Source organism: Ctenopharyngodon idella, chromosome 1, assembly GCF_019924925.1.
Source record: "Ctenopharyngodon idella isolate HZGC_01 chromosome 1, HZGC01, whole genome shotgun sequence".
In the NCBI taxonomy this organism is placed as follows: domain Eukaryota; kingdom Metazoa; phylum Chordata; class Actinopteri; order Cypriniformes; family Xenocyprididae; genus Ctenopharyngodon; species Ctenopharyngodon idella.
The window spans coordinates 21,976,811-21,998,610 of NC_067220.1; the positions used below are offsets into that span (position 1 = coordinate 21,976,811).

General features: G+C 36.3%; 2 protein-coding genes across 9 annotated transcripts in view; one reads left to right on the top strand and one right to left on the bottom strand.

The window, feature by feature from the left end:
- Nucleotides 1-7,200, top strand: part of tmem131l (transmembrane 131 like) — a 57,068-nt gene extending 49,868 nt beyond the window's left edge. For 4 of the 6 annotated variants that reach the window (XM_051913555.1, XM_051913630.1, XM_051913717.1 and 1 more), the window contains 10 exons: nt 471-1,014; nt 1,124-1,284; nt 2,276-2,409; nt 2,806-2,982; nt 3,374-3,452; nt 3,545-3,654; nt 3,756-3,885; nt 3,983-4,059; nt 4,152-4,288; nt 6,716-7,200. In XM_051913555.1, coding sequence (XP_051769515.1) covers nt 471-1,014; nt 1,124-1,284; nt 2,276-2,409; nt 2,806-2,982; nt 3,374-3,452; nt 3,545-3,654; nt 3,756-3,885; nt 3,983-4,059; nt 4,152-4,288; nt 6,716-7,021 — 1,855 coding nt within the window. In that variant the 3' untranslated portion in view covers nt 7,022-7,200. The remainder of the gene's footprint in view (nt 1-470; nt 1,015-1,123; nt 1,285-2,275; nt 2,410-2,805; nt 2,983-3,373; nt 3,453-3,544; nt 3,655-3,755; nt 3,886-3,982; nt 4,060-4,151; nt 4,289-6,715) is intronic. The other 2 variants (XM_051913804.1, XM_051913976.1) reach the window with 1 other exon arrangement.
- A 777-nt stretch (nt 7,201-7,977) lies between these two features.
- Nucleotides 7,978-21,800, bottom strand: part of trim2a (tripartite motif containing 2a) — a 37,988-nt gene continuing 24,165 nt past the window's right edge. For all 3 annotated transcript variants that reach the window (XM_051914099.1, XM_051914190.1, XM_051914272.1), the window contains exons 3-12: nt 20,005-20,239; nt 19,581-19,732; nt 16,797-16,977; nt 13,983-14,709; nt 12,681-12,784; nt 12,356-12,523; nt 11,959-12,127; nt 10,442-10,512; nt 10,109-10,249; nt 7,978-9,903 (exon numbers count right to left, since the gene is read on the bottom strand). In XM_051914099.1, the coding sequence (XP_051770059.1) occupies nt 9,751-9,903; nt 10,109-10,249; nt 10,442-10,512; nt 11,959-12,127; nt 12,356-12,523; nt 12,681-12,784; nt 13,983-14,709; nt 16,797-16,977; nt 19,581-19,732; nt 20,005-20,239 (2,101 nt within the window). In that variant the 3' untranslated portion in view covers nt 7,978-9,750. The remainder of the gene's footprint in view (nt 9,904-10,108; nt 10,250-10,441; nt 10,513-11,958; nt 12,128-12,355; nt 12,524-12,680; nt 12,785-13,982; nt 14,710-16,796; nt 16,978-19,580; nt 19,733-20,004; nt 20,240-21,800) is intronic.

Sequence of the window (21,800 nt, forward strand, 5' to 3'; positions counted from 1 at the left end):
AATAGTTACTTTTATTATCTAAACATTAATAATAATAATAATACAGTAGTAAATTATTTCTACTACTAATACTGTAAAATATAGATCTAGTATTCAATAAAAATTTAAATTAACATTATCATACAAACAATTATTATTAAAAATATAACAGTTAATTATTATTTCTATTACTAGTACTAATATTCAGTAATTACATTTATTACATAAATATTATTATTAAAAAAGGCATTGTTTGTTAGTTTGTGTTTTTTGTCTCTTTTTTAACATGGAAACATAAGCAGCAATATGTGATGTTACAATGATATCACTGTTCAAATTGCAATATATTCATGTTTTTTTTCTTTCTTTTTTTTTTTTTTTTTGCTTGATTCTAGTTAGCTGTTTATTATTAACAGCTTAGCTTGTTAGCCAATTGGAGCCCTTTTTAAATAATTATTGTCTGTTTGTTGTTTGTTTGTTTGTTTGTTTAGTAGAGGAAAAGGCAGTTGTAAGAACTACACAGACACAAGCCACCCTTCTGACAAAGGCAAGGGAAGGGGATCTCCAGCTGTGGCCAATGGGGCGATTCGGTCACAGTCCTCATCCAAGAAAAGTACTGGAGGTTCTTCCCAGCCTCCAAAGAAGCAGACTAAGGTGTCGTTCCTCTATAGTAGATATAAAAATAGCCCTGCAACTGCCGCTGCTAGTGTTTCTGCTACCTCGGACTTTTGCAACCCTCCAAACGATGAAGATAGAGATCACACATTTGAGTTAGACCCAGAAGTTTGTAATAACAACAACAATAACAATGATATATTAGATGAAACCCTTCTCCCTGCTGAGAAGAAAGAGCACTTTAGAGAATCCATGGAGGACAAGGCTTTGCCACCTGATATGTTTCCTATGGAAACACTCCCTGGATTACCTGAAAATGTCACAGCAGGCAGAGTCCCTCAGCCTGCAGATGAATTGATGGAAAATGAGGAGTGTAAAAGAAAAGTCAATGCAGAAAAAAGGGAAATTGTAGATGAAGAGGTAAGAGCCATCAACTTTCATTTTACCCTTCTAAAATCTGTCTGTGCAGATTTTACGTTTTAACAAAAGGTTCTTTGTGTTACGGTTCTTTGTTTTTAACCTCACTAAGAAAAATGAATTGTTCGTGCCCCTCCCTCAGAAGATAGAAAGAGGCGGCAGTCAGAAGAAGAGACCGGAGAAAGATGCAGAACTTGGAGTGTCTGCCTCCAACACCAAAGCAAAGAAAAACACGGGCAGGAGTCGCAGAAAGGCATCTGAGCTCATTCCTGGGTAAGCGTCTGTGATGAAACAATGAAAATGTTGTAGTGCACAGATGTTACCTTCAGATGTTTGTTATCTTGTGATAGTTATGTTGTGTTTCAAGTAATAGTGTGAACTGACAGCAGATTGATTTAAATTGTGATTCACTCCAAAGCAATTTTAACCCTTATGCTAAAGAACATTGCCACATTATGTTTCCTTTATTATAAATACGCTACATTAACACAGTAGGGTTGAAAATTCATTCATTGAAAATACACAAATTCATTTGATTTTTAGCATTTTTAATAAAAATTATTGGCGCCAATATACAATTCACAATTTAAAAATCATATTTTAAGAGTGATGCATATGATGGATGACACTTTACAATAAAGTTCCATTTGTTTACATTTTGTAAAAATGAAAAATACTTCTAAAGCCCTTATTAATCTTAGTTGATGTTAATTTCAGCATTTACTAATACATTATTAAAATCAAAAGTTGCATCTGTTAGCATTAGTTAATGGACCTGAGCTAACATGAACTAACAATGAACAGCTTTATTTTAATAACTAACATTAACAAAGAATAATGAATACTTTAACATCTGTATTTCTCATTGTTAGTTAATTCATTAACTTTAACTAAAGGGACTTTATTGTAAAGTGTTTCCAAATGATGAATTGAAACAAAAAACGAGCTAATTAATACATCTAAAATCACCCAAATCAATAAAACATGAGACAACATGCTATAAGCAAGAACCACCAAAATGCCAATATTGTAACTCTCTCTTTACTGGTAAATATATATGTTTTTGGCTTGCCCGATTTTTAGTGTCATGAGTACACGTTTTTTTTTTTTTTTAAGATGTTTTTATTAACATGTTTGTATTTATTGAATGTTGAATCTGTATCTGCCATCAAATAGCCTGTGAAGCTAATATGGCAATACTACTACTGTTGTATCTGTTTATTATGGTTTACTTAGTTTCTTTCATTCTGGCAATCCAAAACAGACTTCCTGAAAACAGTGTTGTCATGGTGACAGAGAGTGAGAGAGAACCTCCACGTAACGCTGGTAGAACCCGCAACATGAAACCTGAACTACCTAAAATAGGAGCCAACCCAGACAGTCCTCTCAAACACAATGGTGAGGAAGTGATGTACAGCAGTTCCTCTGTCTCACCACTGTATGTGTGAATGACATCATACCAGTGTTCCTGTATATCCTAATGTTACTACGGTTGAACTGATTTTAAATTATTTAAAAAGTTTTTAAAAGAAATCTGTTAAGTTCACCAAGGCTGCATTTATTTGATCAAAAATACAGTAAAAACAGTAACATTGTGAAATATTATTACAATTTAAAAGAACTGTTTCTATTTTAATATACTTTAAAATGTAATTTATTCCTGTGATAGCAACGCTGAATTTTCAGCAGCCATGATTCCAGTCTTCAGTGTCACATGTATATATGTGTGTTAACTGACCCGAGGTAACGCTCCACATCAATTTTGTTAACCTGTTTCCTTTTACACAAACGCAGGCACGTGTTTAGTCAGACCGAGGCGCAAGTGTCCAGAGCGACGTCTGCAGTGGGAATCAGGCTCCGATTCAAGCAGTTCATCAGGCAGTGTAAGAGCCAGCCGAGGATCTTGGGGCAGCTGGAGCAGTGCCAGCAGCATAGAGGGAGAAAGAGACCCCAATAGACATCCATGCAGGAGTAAGAGATCACACATATGCGCTCACTACACACTTTTGTACTAAAGTTGTGTTCACGCCATGTTGAAATTACTGCAATTTCGAGATTTCATCTTGTAAAAAGTGTTCATGTCCTCGTAGAGCTTGTAATTACTGCTTGTAGGATGGTAATGTTCTAAGAGCTCCTATGTTTACCACCTGACCACTGCAGATTCATTTAGCTGTTGATAGTGTCGCCACAGAAACATATAATTCCCAGTCCAAGGAAGTGAACAGCTCCGAATAGAACGTCACGTGTTGTCATCTCAAGCCTACAGTAATTACAACATGGCGTGAACATAGCATAAGCTGCTGAATGGAAATTATGAATAACATTTTAATCAAAATTGTTGTTTGCCGTTTGTTCTTTTTAGGAGACAACATCCAGTACAACCCATATCCAAAAGATCGGGAATGTTACCTGAACATGAACTATACCTACAAAACTCAAAGGTAAAATGACTGAATATTCTTAAGTTTTTCAACTTAAGTGATTAAGAGAAATCTAAAAGTGATTGACTATCTATATACACATTTATCAACAGCATGAACAATCTATATGTCAGGGAACCATGCCAAAGCCCAGAAGTCTGTCCTGACCCTGTACTCCCTAACAGCTTCACTGATGTAGCTGCAGGTGTGGACAAAAACATCGGTGAGGGACATTCAAACATTCCATTTATAGAGAGGATCATTACGGTTAAGATGTATGATCTTACATTTTATTTATTTGATTATGCATTATGGTTTCCACAGATGTAATTGGCTCTAATGTGATTGAAGAGACATGGTCAGCTGCCTCCATTCCTCTGACTAATGGATTCAGGTACAACATGCCCGAATCCCCCCCGTTTGTCCCTCAGAGTCCCTCATCTGGATATGACGGGTATGTCTCAGGCTTTTAGTTCTTTTGCATTTATTTTTGACTTCATTCGCATCCATCCACTGACAAATTTAAACGTTAATGTCTCAATGTTGTAAAGCTTCCCTTGGAACAACATGAACAGCCAGAGTACCAGTCAGTATCCCTATAGTGATCAGACCAACTACATGTCAACAGGTGAGGGGTTTTCTGTTAATATCAGAAATTTCTCACTGTAGTACGTAGTTACCGATGGATGAGTGACCATTTTCTTTGTTTTGTCCGTGAAGGTAATCGAAATTACCCAAATCCATTCTCATGCCCTGAAAGCCAAACCATGACCCAAAGCCATCAGCCAGTCTGGGGAGAGAATGGAGCCCATGACATGAACTCCACATGGGACACTGGCAGTTGTGTGGGCAGCAAGGTGAGATTTACATGAGTGTTTGTTTTTGTCAAGCACTTTCAAAAAATAATTTTTATGGCAGTAGCGTTCTCACAATGCTGGAATTCTAACTTTGATACAATACTTTGAAAAATATTGATATTTGAGACAGGACAACCCAGGTGAATAGAGAAAAAATTTAACTGATATTCTAATACTTCACCAGTTGATTGATTTTATGTTTAAATATGCAAATGAGGCCTTAACTAATTAAATATGCACTAATTTGCATACATTTCCAGAATAGAAATCCAAACAATGGCTAAAGCCAGGCTCAAAATTCTCAAAAAGTTTCATTTTGTTGTCATTATCAATCAATGTTTTTAGTAATAAAATGTCAGTGGCCTGTTGCATGAAACTAGTTGAACAAACTCTGAGTTTCAGAGTAGGTTTGGAGTTGACAAATCCAGATAAATCCAACCTGGTTTAGATCAGGATCAACTGTTGCACAGCGCTCGGTTTAAACTTTCTCTGTCAACTCAGGTTTAATCCAGAGTTTGCAAAGCGCGTGAAAGTGTGACGCGTGCGGCAAACAGCCAATCACACGGAACAAGGAGAATGTTAGTTTGATTCACTTCTCGCGACAGAGCTGCGCAATTCATGTCTCTTCCGAAGATTAAGAGATCATTATGAAAAATATGAAATTAAACGCATTTACAAAGCAGGAATAAACACTGATGCAGTGAAAGTTTGAGAAGGCAGCTGAAAGAAAATATCTGACTATATCAATGCATGTGAATCAAACAAATAAGCCAAATAATTAATATAGTTTCACAAAGAGCTCAAAAAAATACATGTAAGCTTAATCTGTTTAAAAGCAAAGTTTAATATTGTCAACTAATATAATAGGCCTAATTATATAAATATGTCATGAATTATTCATAATTTTAATTTATTTAATATAAATATAATGAATAATTAACAGCAAAAGTTGAGCAATTTTGTTTCTAAAATGTTTTCACTATAAACTGATTTAATTTCGAGCGAGAGATACAGGGGAGTGGCTTTATTGCATCAGATAAATGTCACTTTACTCACAGCTGATTGGTCGAGTTTGGGTTTGTGATCTCTAACCCAGAATAAAACCTGCTCTGGAGCAGGTTAGCTGTGTAGCGTAAGTTACCATAGCAATGAAACCTGCTAAAAACCAATCCACCTTCATGAGCCTGAAAAACCAGAGTTTGCTCAAACTAATCTTGAACTCACCTGGGTAGCAACTGAAACCAGCTTTGTGCAACAGGCCACACAGGTGAATGATAAACAACCAAACAAAAAATGTTCAGAATATAGATAGCAATAAAACTGTAACAAGTGCTACTGAAGTGGAGATTTCCAGCTCCGAGCATGAGAAAACGCAAATAGATAAAGTGTAATACACTAAACAATTAAAAGTGTATTTTGGATGTTTTCTTTCCACTAGTCTGAAACAACACTATGAAAAGTCAAGTAGCCCTAAATCCAATGCATGGAAAACAATATTTTTGCCTGTTGTGTCTTGTCTTGATACCATTTTTGATACCACAGACAAAAATTGCCACAATTAAGGCATAAAATTTAAACAGTATCTTTGTTAATTTACTTTTGACTATAATCAAAACCGCTTTTCCACCATTGGGCCAAACAGTTCTAAGAACGGTAAGGAGCGGTTCCAATTTATATCTCCACTAAAGCTTGGTTTGGCATGGCACAACTACAAACTGTTCTTGACCCGGAATTCTCAGCACGGTTTAAACCATATCTGTACCGGCTGGGTCGGACCATTCTGGGGTGCATTTCCCGAAAGCATCGTTAATCAACTATGGTTGTAAGTCCCATTGAACTCTGTTGGTAATGACGGAACGTGCGACCATAGTGGGGTCTTTGGGAAATGCACCCCTGGTTTAGCAACAAGAGAGAGCGAGAAAGCGCAGCTGCTAACAGTGTATCAAAACTGCAGTAAATGAGTATTGAAATGTTTAAAATATTCAGAATTGAAATGTATTGGAAAGATTTTTTTTTTTTTTTTTTTTTTGATCAACACTAAGGCAGTTGAGCTGCAAGTTGTAAGATAGTCTCATGTTAACATTTTAACTAGTACACTAAGTTTACACTAGTTTAACTAGTACATTAAGTCTGAAATACAAAGATAGGCAGATACTTGAACTTTAATAGTAAAAAAAAAGTTTAAATAACCACAAATTTGCAAACAAATCCAGAAAAAAACTGTTTACATTGGCATCTTTGTTTAAAAACTGTTTGGACATTATTATTATTAGCACCTTTTTAGAAACACCCTTTTTACACATTGTGTTTATTTTCCAGTCTGTTAAAGTATGTGTAGTTTGTACTCTTTGAGAATTAGATTCTTTGTTAAATATGGAATATTACTGGAATAGCAATGCTTAAAGACTAGGAATTTTTCTTTTCCAGCCATACTTTTCAGGAACCAGAAGTCTGTCACCCATGTCCAGTCTTTTTGGCTCTATCTGGACACCTCAAAGCGAACCTTACCAGAACCACTTCCACCCAGAGCGCTCCGCTCCTGTCTCGCCCCACTCGCCCATCTCACCCGTCGCACCCTTCAGCCGTGAACCAGGCGGCGCCTGCCCCGGAAAACAGTACTCCAGCTTCAATCCCTTTGGACCACACATGAATTTGGACATATGGAACTCCTCTTCAAACCGGAGCTCCAACTCTCAGCTCTCCAACGATTCAGGCTACTGTGGGGATATGTGAGGAAATGGTGCTTTTGAATAACAAGGAAAAAAAGAATGTGCTTTTATCTCTAATGGGGAAAAATGTGAATATTCTTTCTTTTATGTTTGTTGTTGTGGTAAGGTTCAGCATTTTGTTGTATATTTTTCTAGATGTTTTGCAAGTTTGACCATTGAAAATAAAAAAAAAAAAGTTTTGTATTTGACTCTGTGTTGTGAATTACTTTAAGGTTTCATTTTGTCAATTGTTTAAATACTCTAATATGCTAGGAAGAAATGCTATCAGACAACGTAGAGTATACATAGTTGACAACTTTTGCAGACATTCATTATATTGAGCTAGAGAAACCAATAAAATATTTGTGAGATTATAATATGCTTTTCCTAAATGGATAAAATGTATTTTTCTAAAGAAAAATCAATGGACAGGAAATTTACCCTAATTTGCAGAAGGACTTAGGAGAAGGTGCTCTTGGCTGGAAAGTAATGCTCATAGACAACTGCAGTTTGTCAAAATGAGTCCCGCACAACTCCGTAAGAACAGAGTGAAGCTGCTTTTGTTTGTAGTGAATGGGTATTCACTTTAACTATAAGTAACTTTGCAACTACATATCAACTAACTCTCAGAGAATTAGTAGACTGTTAGGATTAGTGGAATAAGTTGACGTAGTTGCAATGTTACAAATTAGACCGCCAAAACAAAGTGTATACTTACTGGCTTGTTTCCATCTGAGGTTCTAAATTGCTTTCATAGTCATGAAAGTACAACACAGAACAATTAAGTGTTCTTATAAAATTAAATATTCCTTTTTCATCTGTAGGTCAGTGTTTATCTCTAATATTAATGACTTGAATAGATTCAGAACAACTCAAATAATACAAGATTAATTCATGTGCTGTGCAAATATGATATAACACTGGTCACCTAAATGGTGTTTTATGCCAAAAAGCATAAAGTTAAGGCATACAGCAAAGGAGTAAGATTCAAGCTTTATTGCTACAAAAAAAGCAGGTTTGTGGGTATAAAGGGGAGAAATACATTTTGGAATGTATGTGAAATTATTGTGTATTTTGTGCAAACAAGCAGCACTAGTTCCATGTGAATGACAATACGACTGTACAGGAGAACAGACATGAGACAAGGAAGATTTACTTTCTGCATTTATCTGTTTGGCATGAGTACACTTGGGAAAAAAAAAAACAGGGCACTTTTTCAGTTTAAGCATTATGAGTATGAACATGATTTATCAACAACACAAAATGACCACTCTCGCAACACATAATGATCACTAATAATGCATATCATCCATGGGCCCTTTAATATTAGCACTATATAAGTTTTTTGTGTTGCTAAATCACAAAGTGCATCGGGTGAATTGCGCATGTGATACATCACCGACTTTTTCTGGTCATTTTTCTGAATGGAACAAATTAAGAGAAATTAATTAGCGTCTTTTATAAATGAAATGGCAGATTTTAATTAGTGCAGTGATTTAAAAAAAAAAAAAGTTTTTGTTTATCTAAACAGCATATCAAATGATTTGTTTCTTGCATATTATGGGTTAAAGTGATTACAGAGACGTACAGTAATTGCATTATGCAAACATCGTACCAACCACTGTTGTGCACATCACAGTCATAATCAGAGAAGCACATATATTGTGGTATAAGTTAGAAATATTCCTGACATCTCTTTTAAACAACTCAACAAATATTGGTGATACTGGCCAACCATAGTGAGATTATTTTTGTCTGTTTGATGTGTAGATGTTTAAAATTTAATAGCATTTGGAATCGCATTTACAATACTTTGAAGAGTTCCCTTTTTAATCAGCTGTGTTGAAACAAGAACGCTTCGTTTTTTTTTTTTTTTCAACAGTAGAAACATGTATTATTCCCCTAATGTGTAGCAGTTTTTGAGTCAAAAGTGAAGAACAGCATAACCTAATCTATATAGCTTCATTCTTAAAGAGACAGTTTCATTAAAAAATTACATTTCTGTCATCATTTACTCACTACTTGTTCCAAATCACCGTGATTTTCTTCCATGGAGCACAAAAGTTGATTTTTTTTTTAAGGATCATGGACAGTCTCTTTCATATAATAAAAGTGAGAAAAAAGAGAAAAAGTAGTCTATAGAGCTCGTGTTATGACAGATTTGCATACAAAATTATGGCAATTTAAAAAAGTTATAATTTAACATATATTGTTTATCTTCCTCTTTACTGAAACTGAAAATAATTACGAAAGTAATGCCGACATCATTAACACAATATATTTGATTTCAGAGTTACAGTGGAATGGATGATTTTCAGTGAATAACAAAATTCGGTCTGTTCCTCACAGGGTCTTTGTATGGCTTGGAATATAAAGAACAACATGTTTATGGCTGCAATGCACTTTTAATAATACAGACAAGAATGGCCTATATATTCTTTAAAAATGTCCCTTTTATGTTCCATGGAAAAAAGAAATGAATATGGATTTTGAACAACATAAGGTAAAAAGAGTAAAAAAAGACAGAATTTATATTTTTGGGTGAACTATTCCTTTAAATTGTAAAACCAATGTTTTTAGGTGTGCAAACTACTATGATCATGGTACAGAATCTCATTTCCTAAAGTTTGTTCTTCTCTGCAAGGTGAGGGTGTCACGAATGAGGCTAAAATGACAACTTCAATGCAATATGAGGGTCTCATTTGGCACGAGGGGCGGCAGCTTTAAGGAGTAAGTGCTGTGGAAGTGAGAGTGCTATTGTAGATAACGGTATACTTTAAAACAGTGGTTCCCAGAGTCTGCCACCACAACGTGGCCATCAGAGGTGAGAGCCAGTCCTTGCGGGCCATACAGAGGGTCTGCGGAGGTGTTGATGTAGGACAAGAAGGATCCACTGCTGTCAAACACCTGGAGTCCCACAGATGGATGATGTAAATATGTTAAATCTACAATCTTTTAGCTGATATATTACAATATATGTGTACTGCCAGTCATCACACTGTTTAATTAATCTCATAAGTTAATGTGTTTACTTTTGTAGCCCAAACAAAAAGTTTTAGGTTAATCAATCACACATTTTTTGTGAAATATTCAGTAGGTCTAAGCCTGTTACCTGTATCCGGCTGTTGCCCCAGTCAGCCACTATAATATTGCCATTGGCATCTACCGCCACACCTGTCGGTGCATTAAACTGCCCATTTCCTTCGCCATTCGACCCAAACTTCAGTAGAAACTCCCCCTCTGGACTGAACACCTGCAATGTGATGACAATCTGCATTAACACATCAATATTTAAAAAGACTGATGTTTTTTTATTGACTTTGAACAGGTATGAGTGAAGCGTTTTTAAAAAAAGTAACCACAATGGTGGCTAAAAGTGACTAACATAATTTAGACAGCACATTTGAGGAATATGACATGGCAATATATTAGAATGATATTTTACCTTTACAGAATGATTATGAAAATCAGTCACAATGATTTCATTATTTTGATTCACTGCTGCAAAGTGGGGACCTATGAAAAGGAAAGAAAAAGAGTTCAACTTCAACTTTTGGTAAAGTGAAGCCCTCATCCCACTAGTCTACACAATAATGGTCACTGTTGTTTTTGACGAAATCTCTCCTGCTCTTTTTTTTGTCATTAAGTGTCCCATAAAAGTGCTCGGTTACACAATCACCATAACATTTGTGTTGAAAAATTATTTAGTGAGAACACTGTTTTAGATACTGTATGAGCTGAAGGCTGAAGCAATTTGAGCAAGCACATGTCTTTAGATTATTGCTGCCATCATCTGAAATCATCTAATTCATACTTTTGAAGTTGTAATTATGACTGTGTTGTGTTAAAGTGCTGTTTTGTCAGAAAGAATAGGAAGACGCCAGGTTCATTCTTGCCTATTTCTTGGGGAAATCTTATTAAAGCTAAAATGTATAGAAGATATTTAGTCAATAGCCAATGGATTTTTAGCATCCCATTTGTTGGCAACCATATAAACATTACTTGCGCTACTGTATACATTCATTGTGCTATCTAGGATTTCTGGGATTTCTTTCAAATAAATGCTATTTTTGTTATTTTAACATTATGCTATTTTCAAGTCAAGTCACCTTTATTTATATAACGCTTTTTACAATGCAGATTGTGTCAAAGCAGCTTTACGGTGATAACAGGAAAATAATTTTGGCTGCACAGCAGCTCTTAAAGAAAATGGTGTCATTGTCCAGCTTAAGTAAATTCAGTATTGATTCATTCCATTGTAAAAATCAATAGTTATTAATTTAGTTCATTCATCTATACATCAGCTCTGGAGAAAACAGTGATGTCATCGTCCAGCTCAGTTAAGTTTGCATACAATGGTGTTAATGCAGGCAGATCAAAAACATTGTTGAATATCAAGTGTCCCCAACTAAGCAAGCCAAAAGGTGACGGCGGCAAGGAACCCAAACTCCAACAGGTGACAAAAATGGAGAAAAAAACCTTGGGAGAAACCAGGATCAGTCGGGGGGCCAGTTCTCCTCTGGCCAAAAGCGAACAGTGCATGATTATGATTCAGGCAGCGTTACAGGTCATAAGTTCGATTGGGATCACAACAGTCAAAATATTTAATCCAGTTCCATCTAGTTGAAGATCGGATTCATCACGGAAATGGTTTTGTTGTACATACAATATGTATCAAATGGTTATTTATACATGTAAATATGCATGATTTTAACGGTAAAAGAAAGCTATATATGTGGGAAAAACTAATGAATCTTAACAGTCATTATTCACTACAGCAATGTTTCTCTCCTCGGCCATGTTGAAAGTTTATGGCCTGCCCAATTCGGAAACTTAGGTATCAAAATAGTTTTGAGAGGCTATTCATGTCCAATTTCTGACTAGGAAACTTCTGTTTACAATAATTTGGATAGCATGTGAAGGCTGAATAAGTTTCAGACAGTATGTAACCAAGGTAAGTACCTGCAAATTGCTTGTCACTGTTGCCTCGGTTGCCAAACTTGGAGACAAGTTTTCCATTGGGCTGGAAAATGAAGACGCAGCAAGATTTATTGTCAACTACAATGATGTGGCCATTTCTATCAACCGATACACCCTTAGGACCCATGAGCTTCCCTGAGCCAATTTTAGTCTGAAAAAAGACACAAAGGACACAAGAAAGAAAAAAAAAAGTGTTAAAATTCAACCTCCTGAAAGAATTTTCCTTTTTTATGTGTATTTAGAAAACAAACAAACATGACAATAGCAAAGATTTCTGATACTAACAAGTATTTGGTAAAAAAATCTATTTTGCCATAAATTCTTAAAAGTAAAAAATTTTATTAATAAAACTAATTTAATAAAAAGCAGATGCAGATACCTTAAACTTGCCATCACTGGAGAAAATGCTGACCCATTTATTATCATAGTCAGCAATGATGATGTCACCATTGGGGTGCACAGCGACACCAGTTGGTCGTTGAAGTTGTCCTGGCGATCGGCCCCTCACTCCAAACCGACTCTTAAACTGTCCATCATTTGAAAATATCTACAAATGAAACAATTTACATCTTTAAAAAAAACATAAAATTAAGCATTTCTTTTCTTACAAATGTTTCATTTAAATGAAAAAGGCATTAAGCAACCCACAGAAGGGAGGTAAAAAGAGTGGATTTAAACTGTGATTAGACGGTAGAATTTCATACCTGAACACACTGATTGTTACTGTCTGCTATCAGGACCTTGCCAACAGAAGAAGCAGCAACTCCCTGCAGATTGGTGAACTCACCCTTATTTCTGCCTTTAGTTCCTTTGGGACAAAATTATAAATAAATAAATAAATTGATTGGATGGATGGATGGATGGCATTTTTGTCTTTCTAAGGACATCCATTCAAAACTGATTATTCTTTTTTATTGTTCCTCATCTGCTAACATAGGATATTTATTTGTTTCTTAAAGAGTTAGTTCACCCAAAAATGAAAATGTCATTTATTACTCACCCTCATGCCGTTCCACACCCGTAAGACCTTTGTTCATCTTCGGAACACAAATTAAGATATTTCTGTTGTAATCCGATGGCTCAGTGAGGCCTCAATAGCCAGCAATGACATTTTACTCTCTCAAGATCCATTAATGTACTAAAAACATATTTAAATCAGTTCATGTGAGTACAGTGATTCAATATTAGTATTATAAAGCGACGAGAATATTTTTGGTGCGCCAAAAAAACAAAATAACGACTTATATAGTGATGGCCGATTTCAAAACACTGCTTCATTAAGCTTCGGACCGTTATGAATCGAATCGTGTGTCAAACCGCCAAACTGCTAAAATCACATGACACATGTTTTTTTTGGCGCACCAAAAATATTCTCGTCGCTTTATAATATTAATATTGAACCACTGTACTCACATGAACTGATTTAAATATGTTTTTAGTACATTAATGGATCTCGAGAGAGGAAGTGTCATTGCTGGCTATGGAGGCCTCACTGAGCCATCGGACTTCAACAAAAATATCTTAATTTGTGTTCCGAAGATGAACGAAGGTCTTACGGGTGTGGAACAGCATGAGGGTGAGTAATAAATGACATTATTTTCATTTTTGGGTGAACTAACCCTTTAAGAGTATAGATTTATATATATTTAGCATAGATTTATAATATTGACCAATGATGGACGGACACACACTAATCATTAGATCCACAAAACACCTGGAAATTTAAAAGCTATTGTACTATAACAAAGAGACACTTTTCTCAGCAAAAGTAATGAGTAATAAAAGAGTGAGTCATGAGAGATTATGAGAGAGTGACTCATCTTTTTTTACAAATATAAAAGCTTGTTCCTTTTGTAGTTCCTTTTGTAAGCTTTTGTATTTTGATCAAACTGGTTTTCTCTAATAAAAGCAATCCCCTTTTACAGTGACCTGACTGTAGTAGTGTTCATTTCTTATGCAATCTGTTAGGACAGGATTCAGACAAAAGGAACGTGTGCTAGTCATACCGATTCGGAACATGAGGTCATCTTCAATTGGGTTTTCTTTCCGTTTGCCGGTGCTGTACATGCTGGCAGGGCGCTTGATGGCACGCTGTTTCACATGGCTGCTTCCTGGAGATTTAAGACGTTTCTTGCCTCCGTCTGCAGTCAGGGAGATGTCCATCATTTTATTGGCACGTATGCTGAATGGGCTGCCTTTAATATGCTGATCATAGAGCTTCAGCGAGAGCGTGAAGCGGCCTTCACACGGGACTGTGTATACAAACTCATAAGTGCCATTTTTATGATCCGTGACTTCGCCTTCCCCCACTATGGTGCCATCAGAGGCAGAAAGATCAGCTATGAGCAGAGCATTTCCTGTCCGGCACAATCCGCCGTCTCTGTCTTTTGTTGTTATGGTCACAGAGGTTGGCTGCCCCACGACGCAGTGCCTCAGGCCTTCACCGGTGGCAACAGTTTCTGCGGCTACAGCATTTGTGGTTACTATAGCACCAAGGTTATGGATGGATTTACGAAGACCTTCGGTCTCCACCAAGAAGTCCAACTGGTTGTTCTCCTCTGGTCGAAGTGGGAGCTCCTGATTGGCCAGCTCATCAAGACGCTCGCTCATCTGCTTCTTGACCAATAGGACCTCAGCTTCTGAGCCATGATTAAGAGCCTGTTCGGTGAAACTGCAGCTGCTGCGTATGCCTTCCTGCCCCTGCAGCAACGACTCCAGTTGAGCTTGCAACACCTGCAATGACATGCAAATTATATATATTCATACACATAAATGCGTTCCTAAATCCAACTAAGCCTAAAAGGTTTGTTCACAGTCGTATAAATATTTAGATCTGCAGCCACACAGACACAGCAGCACGAACAGATGATATACACTGAAAATCTGTTTTTAGATTTAGAAAATCTAAAGGATACACATAAACTAAGAGGAAATATTGAATAGTCTGCATTATTACTAGATCACTAATAAAATTCAACAAATTTGTGATGATCTTATGACCTTTGTACAGGAGACCAGATGTTTTTGCATCCATTAAAGAACAAGATGCACTCTGGAACATTCGCAGTTCACGCTGGACAACATAATCATTAGGTTTTGTATTTAGGTTTAGTAAAATCAAGTACATGCAGTAAATTAGGCAAAATGGGGACAAAACTACTAAAAACAATGGATCACACTGTATGTGTAAACAAGCAGTTACTACTAGCAGTTAATCAGTGCTAAAAGCATGTACTGGACAGCATAAAAGTCACCTCTTAATGAACATCAATTCGTGACATGCACACATATGTCATCATTTACAGAATCTGGTACTTATAAAGCCATTCTATCTAAGAAAAAAGGTCTAATGGATCAGTCAGCATAGCATGACAGGGACCAACGCTGACAGATCCATGCTTTGATAAAGCCATCATGTTCAGTCATTTCAAATACAACGGTCATAAAAAGATGCCAAATGAGGAAAAACTTGACACAGTTTGACTCTAAAACTAAAAAATTAAACTCCATAAAAAACTGAATTCAGAATCCTACCTCACCTCAACTTGTTTATCACAGTCCTCTTCCATTACATTGCCCCAAACTATCTGTGCCTGCTAGCGACTAGCTGCGCTGCCTTTGTTTACTTTGTGTTTAAAGGCTGCCTCTGTAGTTAGTCTGGTTCTTCCAGATGAATCATTTCCATGTGACGCACTGCCAGCTGCCAGGACTGATGTCAGACCCACACACAAGCATGTGCTATAGAGTTATTAATTTGTTTAATCATTCACCACAGCAAGACATATGGGCGGAGCCAAAATAACAGAGCAGAGAATAAACAAGTCTATTCTACTTTGTAGCTTATTTGGGTCGAGAACTGACCACTTAATAAGCAAGTATAAGCAATATTCAATCACAATTCACTAGTTTTTATGTGGCGTTTAGGGGCAGGGAAATCTAAATATTGTGATACTATAACCAAGAAAATATTCTGACAACGTGTAGAATTAAGGCCCTGATATACTTCAAGATCAGGCCAAAACAAAGTTCGTTAGGTTTGTTTGTGGAGTTCGAAACAGCTTGACAAAGCGAACCATCCGGAAAAGTTTGCTCTGGCTAATAAACACCTTCAAACTACCATTGGTCCATGGCGATTTTGTAATAGATACAGTAGATGTGATATGTGGCTCTGCCTTCTTTGACATGGAAATCTTCTCCAGATAATTTCTTCTGTTCAGTCCATTGAGGTCAGAGAAAAGGTAAAACATGAACACACTGCAGAGCTGCTTTATAGTAGAAACTGAAGTTGTGATTCTAACTGAAAGCGACAATGTTTTTTTTAATGGTTAATACTGTAAAGCTGCTTGCTTTAAAGTAGTCTATTGTAAGTGGTAATATAAATAAACATGACATATATGTGACTGGAGTCATGTCACGTGAATGCAAACATATCCACATCACTATGAGCAGATGCTTTCTTAACTACTGTTTTCTCACTGTTGTCATTTTTTTGTGTTTATTTTGTTATTCAGAGAAAGTGCGCATATATTTTTACATATTCATTAAAAAGCCGCTCTCAGCAGTGTGGACGCATCGAGATGTTTGCTAACACTATACTGCTGCTCAGCTATTTCAAACTTCTTTTTATCTCTAAGCCAAGAACGAAAAATAACTTTGCCATGAGTATATCAGGCCTTTAAGGCTATTTTAACAAAAATTTAAAACAAAATGTTGTAAAGATGATAGTAATAAGACAGTAATAAATGATGGTAATAAAACAGCTAGGTGCCTACCAATAATAACATTAAAAAAAACAATATCCTCTAGATAAGTGTACTAGCCTTCTGTTTGAGTCCATAGTTGACCTCCAGCTCCATCAGCAGAACACTCTTCCGTACATTGAGGGTCTTCTGAAGTTCCTCAAAAGTAGCATGAATCACTTCTTCTATTGAATTCTTCTGATTGCTCAGCTGCTGCAAAATCTCAGACAGAACCTCTAGCGCAGAGTCAATTTCTGGCAGCCTAAGGAAAAAAAGAACAAGTTACTTATTTTATCTTTTTTTATGTTACTTTCATTACAAATGGCCCTTTTGTTTTGTTTTTATACACTACTAGTTGAATGTTTGGACAAATCTACTCTTTATTTTTTGTTATTACTATTATTTTCCACATTTTAGAATTATAGTAAAGTCATTAAAACTTAATTGACTTTACTAAGGGCCTCGTGTGGAGATGTTCATATAATGTTTTCATTATGTATATTGCCAAAAAAACATTCTTTGATCTCCATTATTTAAGGGAGACAAACAAAATGTGCAGAGCGGTGGGTCCCCAGGATCAGGACTGAATGCAAAAAAAGTATTGGCAATCTGCAAAATGTATTTATGTTGCATAGAATAGTTGGTACGAGAACTGTATTATCATCCTCAGATTCCAAACCTGTACATTAACCAAACTAACCAATCTACTAAAGATCTGCTTTCTAAGAGGTACACTGTATGGACAAAAGTATTGGGACACACCTCTTGGGACACTCAATTCTTGAATTTAGGCGTTTCAATTAGACCCATCGTCTGGTGTAGGAAAATTGACATCTTCACCCTTTATTCAAATATTATTAAAAATTTGTAAGCATATTGCATAGTGCTTGGAGTCAGTGGTATTATTTCATTTCAAATCTTTCATTTATATCTAAAATACTAGAAAAAGTGGTGTCGGTCCAATTGTGCTCCTTCTTGCAAAAAAATGCTATCTATGAAAAATTTCAATCAGGATTCAGGCCTCATCATAGCACAGAAACTGCGCTCGTTAAAATTACAAATGACTTACTTTTAGCTTCTGACCAAGGCTGTATCTCAATACTAGTGTTACTTGATCTCAGTGCTGCGTTCGACACTATAGATCATAAAATACTCCTAGATCGACTACAGAATTACACTGGTATCCAGGGACAGGCATTACGGTGGTTTAGGTCGTATCTATCAGACCGTCACAATTTTGTTTATTTAAACGGGGAAAAATCTAAGATAACGATAGTAAATTATGGAGTGCCTCAAGGATCTGTGTTAGGCCCTCTGCTATTTTCAATATACATGCTGCCACTTGGTAATATTATAAGAAGACATGGAATTAGTTTCCACTGCTGATGCTGATGCTGATGATACTCAGTTATATATTTCAACACAACCAGATGAAATCTCTAAATTATCCAATCTGACAGAGTGTGTTAAAGAAGTAAAACATTGGATGACTAGTAATTTTCTTCTATTAAATTCAGATAAGACTGAAGTATTACTTATTGGGCCAAAAACCTGTACATAGAATCTCTCAGACTACAATCTGCATTTAGAAGGATGTACTGTTGCTCCATCCTCGACAGTTAAAGACCTGGGTGTTATATTAGACAGCAACTTTTCCTTTGAAAATCATATTTCATATGTTACAAAAACAGCCTTCTTCCACCTCAGAAACATTGCTAAGTTACGGAATATGTTATCTGTTTCTGATGCAGAAAAGTTAGTTCATGCTTTCATGATGTCTAGACTAGATTACTGTAATGCATTACTAGCTGGTTGCCCTGCTTCCTCAATAAACAAGCTACAATTAGTACAAAATGCAGCTGCTAGAGTTCTTACCAGGTCAAGAAAATATGATCATATAACACCAGTTTTATCATCTCTACACTGGTTACCTATTAAGTTCCGTATCGATTATAAGGTACTGCTAATGACCTATAAGGCTCTAAATGGTTTAGCTCCTGTGTACTTAACCGATCTTCTATCGCCCTACAATCCTTCACGCTCGTTAAGATCACAAAACTATGGACTTCTGGTTGTACCTAGGATAGCTAAGTCCTCTAAAGGAGGGAGAGCGTTTTCACATTTGGCTTCTAAACTCTGGAATAGCCTTCCTGATAATGTTCGGGGCTCAGACTCGCTCACCCAGTTTAAATCTAGATTAAAGACACATCTCTTTAGCCAAGCATTCACATAATGAATCTCATATCAGATCAATTGCACATGACTATTTTTGCTTAATGTTATGAACAGCAGCTATGCTAATTATTCTGGCCTTCCGTTTGCTTTTCTGTTTTACCTTGGGACGCCCGTCCCGAGGTGACTAGAGAGTACATCAGTTTCAGTTTGGATCCAGCCTCTTAAGAAGACCTCAGATGACTAAAACTTTGGAAGAGACGGCGCCAACTCCTGCGAGGACTTCAGAAGATGCAACATCTGGATCAACACGCACATTCGCAAATTTCTATATATCCTAATTATTGTTAATATGTAATTCATTTTTCCAGGAGCTCTTTGCTTCTACCTTCAATTAAATTGCTAACAGTGATTGTATATTAATTGCCTAAATTATTACATTATTAGCTAACTGCATTCTCCAAATTGTAATGTTGACATGCACTCTCTGTAAAGCTGCTTTGAAACGATATGTATTGTGAAAAGCGCTATACAAATAAATGTGAATTGAATTGAATTGAATTATTTGTGATAACGCATATATACAGGAGTTACAGTTTAGGATTCAGGAGTGTATTCATTCACTTGTCTTCATACTGCTTAATTAGACATATTTTTAATTAGACAATTTACTTAAACAGGCGTGTTACATGCCTGTTTTTGACAGCATCCAGCTGCTCCTGTAGCGAGGCTTTGTGCTGTTCTAGAACATCCTTGAGTGGGACGGTGGCGTGTTCTGCGTGTTCGCCGCTAGTACACTCCTCACACATGGCTGTCTCGCATGGTGGACAGTAGAACTCCATTACCTGATGAAAAGAGAGGAAGAACTGAATATTATACTGAATATGAATGCTCTTTTTTATAATACATTAATATATTATTGTGCACAGCTTCAGTGATAAGCAAAGGATAACTTTTCACATTATGTTTACATATACTCCCTTTGCAAAAACTTCTAGCAATTTCACATACAAAAATGAACAGAATGCAACTTGCCAGGAAGAAAATACATCTAAACATACAGTCAGGCTTCTGTACACTAGACATTTAGTTATCTGTGCTGCTGTATACGTCTTACATTTCCTCCATGATTGGGACAGGAGAGTGGTAGTCCAGTGGCCACTCCATTGATAGCATCAGTGCAGTCCTCACTGAGGTTAGTGTCTGGGCTTCTCTTTAGCACCTCCATCAGGTTGGTGATGAAGAAGTTACTCTGAAGTGCCGCCACACCCTTCTCCGGCAGAATGGAGGTCTGACGGCACACGGGGCAAGACAGAGTCAAACTGTGGGCGGGAATGTAGTTCTGCAGACACCTGGGGCAATAGGAACAGGTTATTGAAATGACAACCTATGTGACAGTGACTGGCTCTCACTAGAAAGACATATTCATTTTGTGTTTTTGAGACAAAACAAATAATTGGGTATATTAAAGTTGCCATAAAATCAAAATGGATTTTTTTTTATGGATTACTGCAGTATTATTAATGATTTATCACATTATCACATGCCTCCTCACAATGACATCTCTGATGATGTGTATACTGGCATGATGTGTATACAGGCATTCTGGCATCAAGTGTCAGCAATAATGGCTACCAGTCACTCCCCTGTCTTGATTGGCCAACCAGAGGAAGTGTACTACTAGGTGGAAATGCCACATAGCACAGTGATATGAGGAGAGCTTCAAGATTATATACTGCAGTACTTCCTTCTGTCCCAGACTTATAGGCTACTGATGCTACCAAGTAAAGATTCAAAGACTTGGAGTATCAACAACAGCACCATCTGCTGGTTCATACATTTACAACAGCCATAAAGCTGGGAAATATAAAGCATATTATATAAAGCATCGATTGAAATTTTTTTTAAATAGAGGAACTTCTTTTTAAATAAGATACAATTTCTTACATAAGTATATAAGCTTTTGTAAAAATGATCACCAAACAACCGAACCAAGTCGAGTACAATAAATAAATAAATTAAATTAAAAAAAAATAAAAAAAATATATATATATATATATATATTTATTAATGAATTAAACAGCATATTGCTTAGGAAATTTTAAAAGTACACTACACTCCTCACAGTTCAGACAGTAAGGCTTCGTTCGTCAATGATCATGTGATTTTCTGAAAACAGTACAAGTCTTGATAGAGGACTTCATTGGATTGCATTGATGTCATAGGTATCATAGTTGCTTCTTTCATTTTTCATAATTTTTGTTAAATGTGAAAAGCTGGTATAGAAAAAGGGACATCCTAAAATTTCTAAAATCTTTCTCTCTCTCATTTGTGATGCTCCTCTCTGATCCTAGACGGAACTGTGTCAAGTCAAACTTTGTGACATCTGTGAATTAGAAATATGGCCAATACTAATATATTATTCGGACCAGTGTTTCACACTTGTGCATTTGCTTATGAATTTTAAAATTTGTCAGTTTTCCTATTCAGCTTTCAGTTCTCTTATTCATGTTCATTTTGCATAATGTTGGCTTTTCATGGTAATATTACTGAATTTAAAGGATTTCAGAATATTTACTAACCACAAACCTTTCTGCTTTAAAGGAGTTCTTCACCGCTGTCAAAATGGGTTTTCAATAAAACGGTCCATACAGTAGAAAGGTAAAAAAACTGAAATCGGTGCTACCAGACTAGAAAAAACAGAGAAATAAGACTGTTGTCTTCCCTTACGCCACATAGGTAGGAAAGCTTCAACATCCATAATGCACTGAGCATGTTGCCGTACAAGGCCACTCCCACTCGTATTGGATAGGCTTGACCAGAGTCAAAAACCACCTTGCTTTAGTAGTAAATACTTCTTAGCAACCTTTTAGTCATAATGGTATCAACTTGCATTGTTTCCGGGTGCAAGAA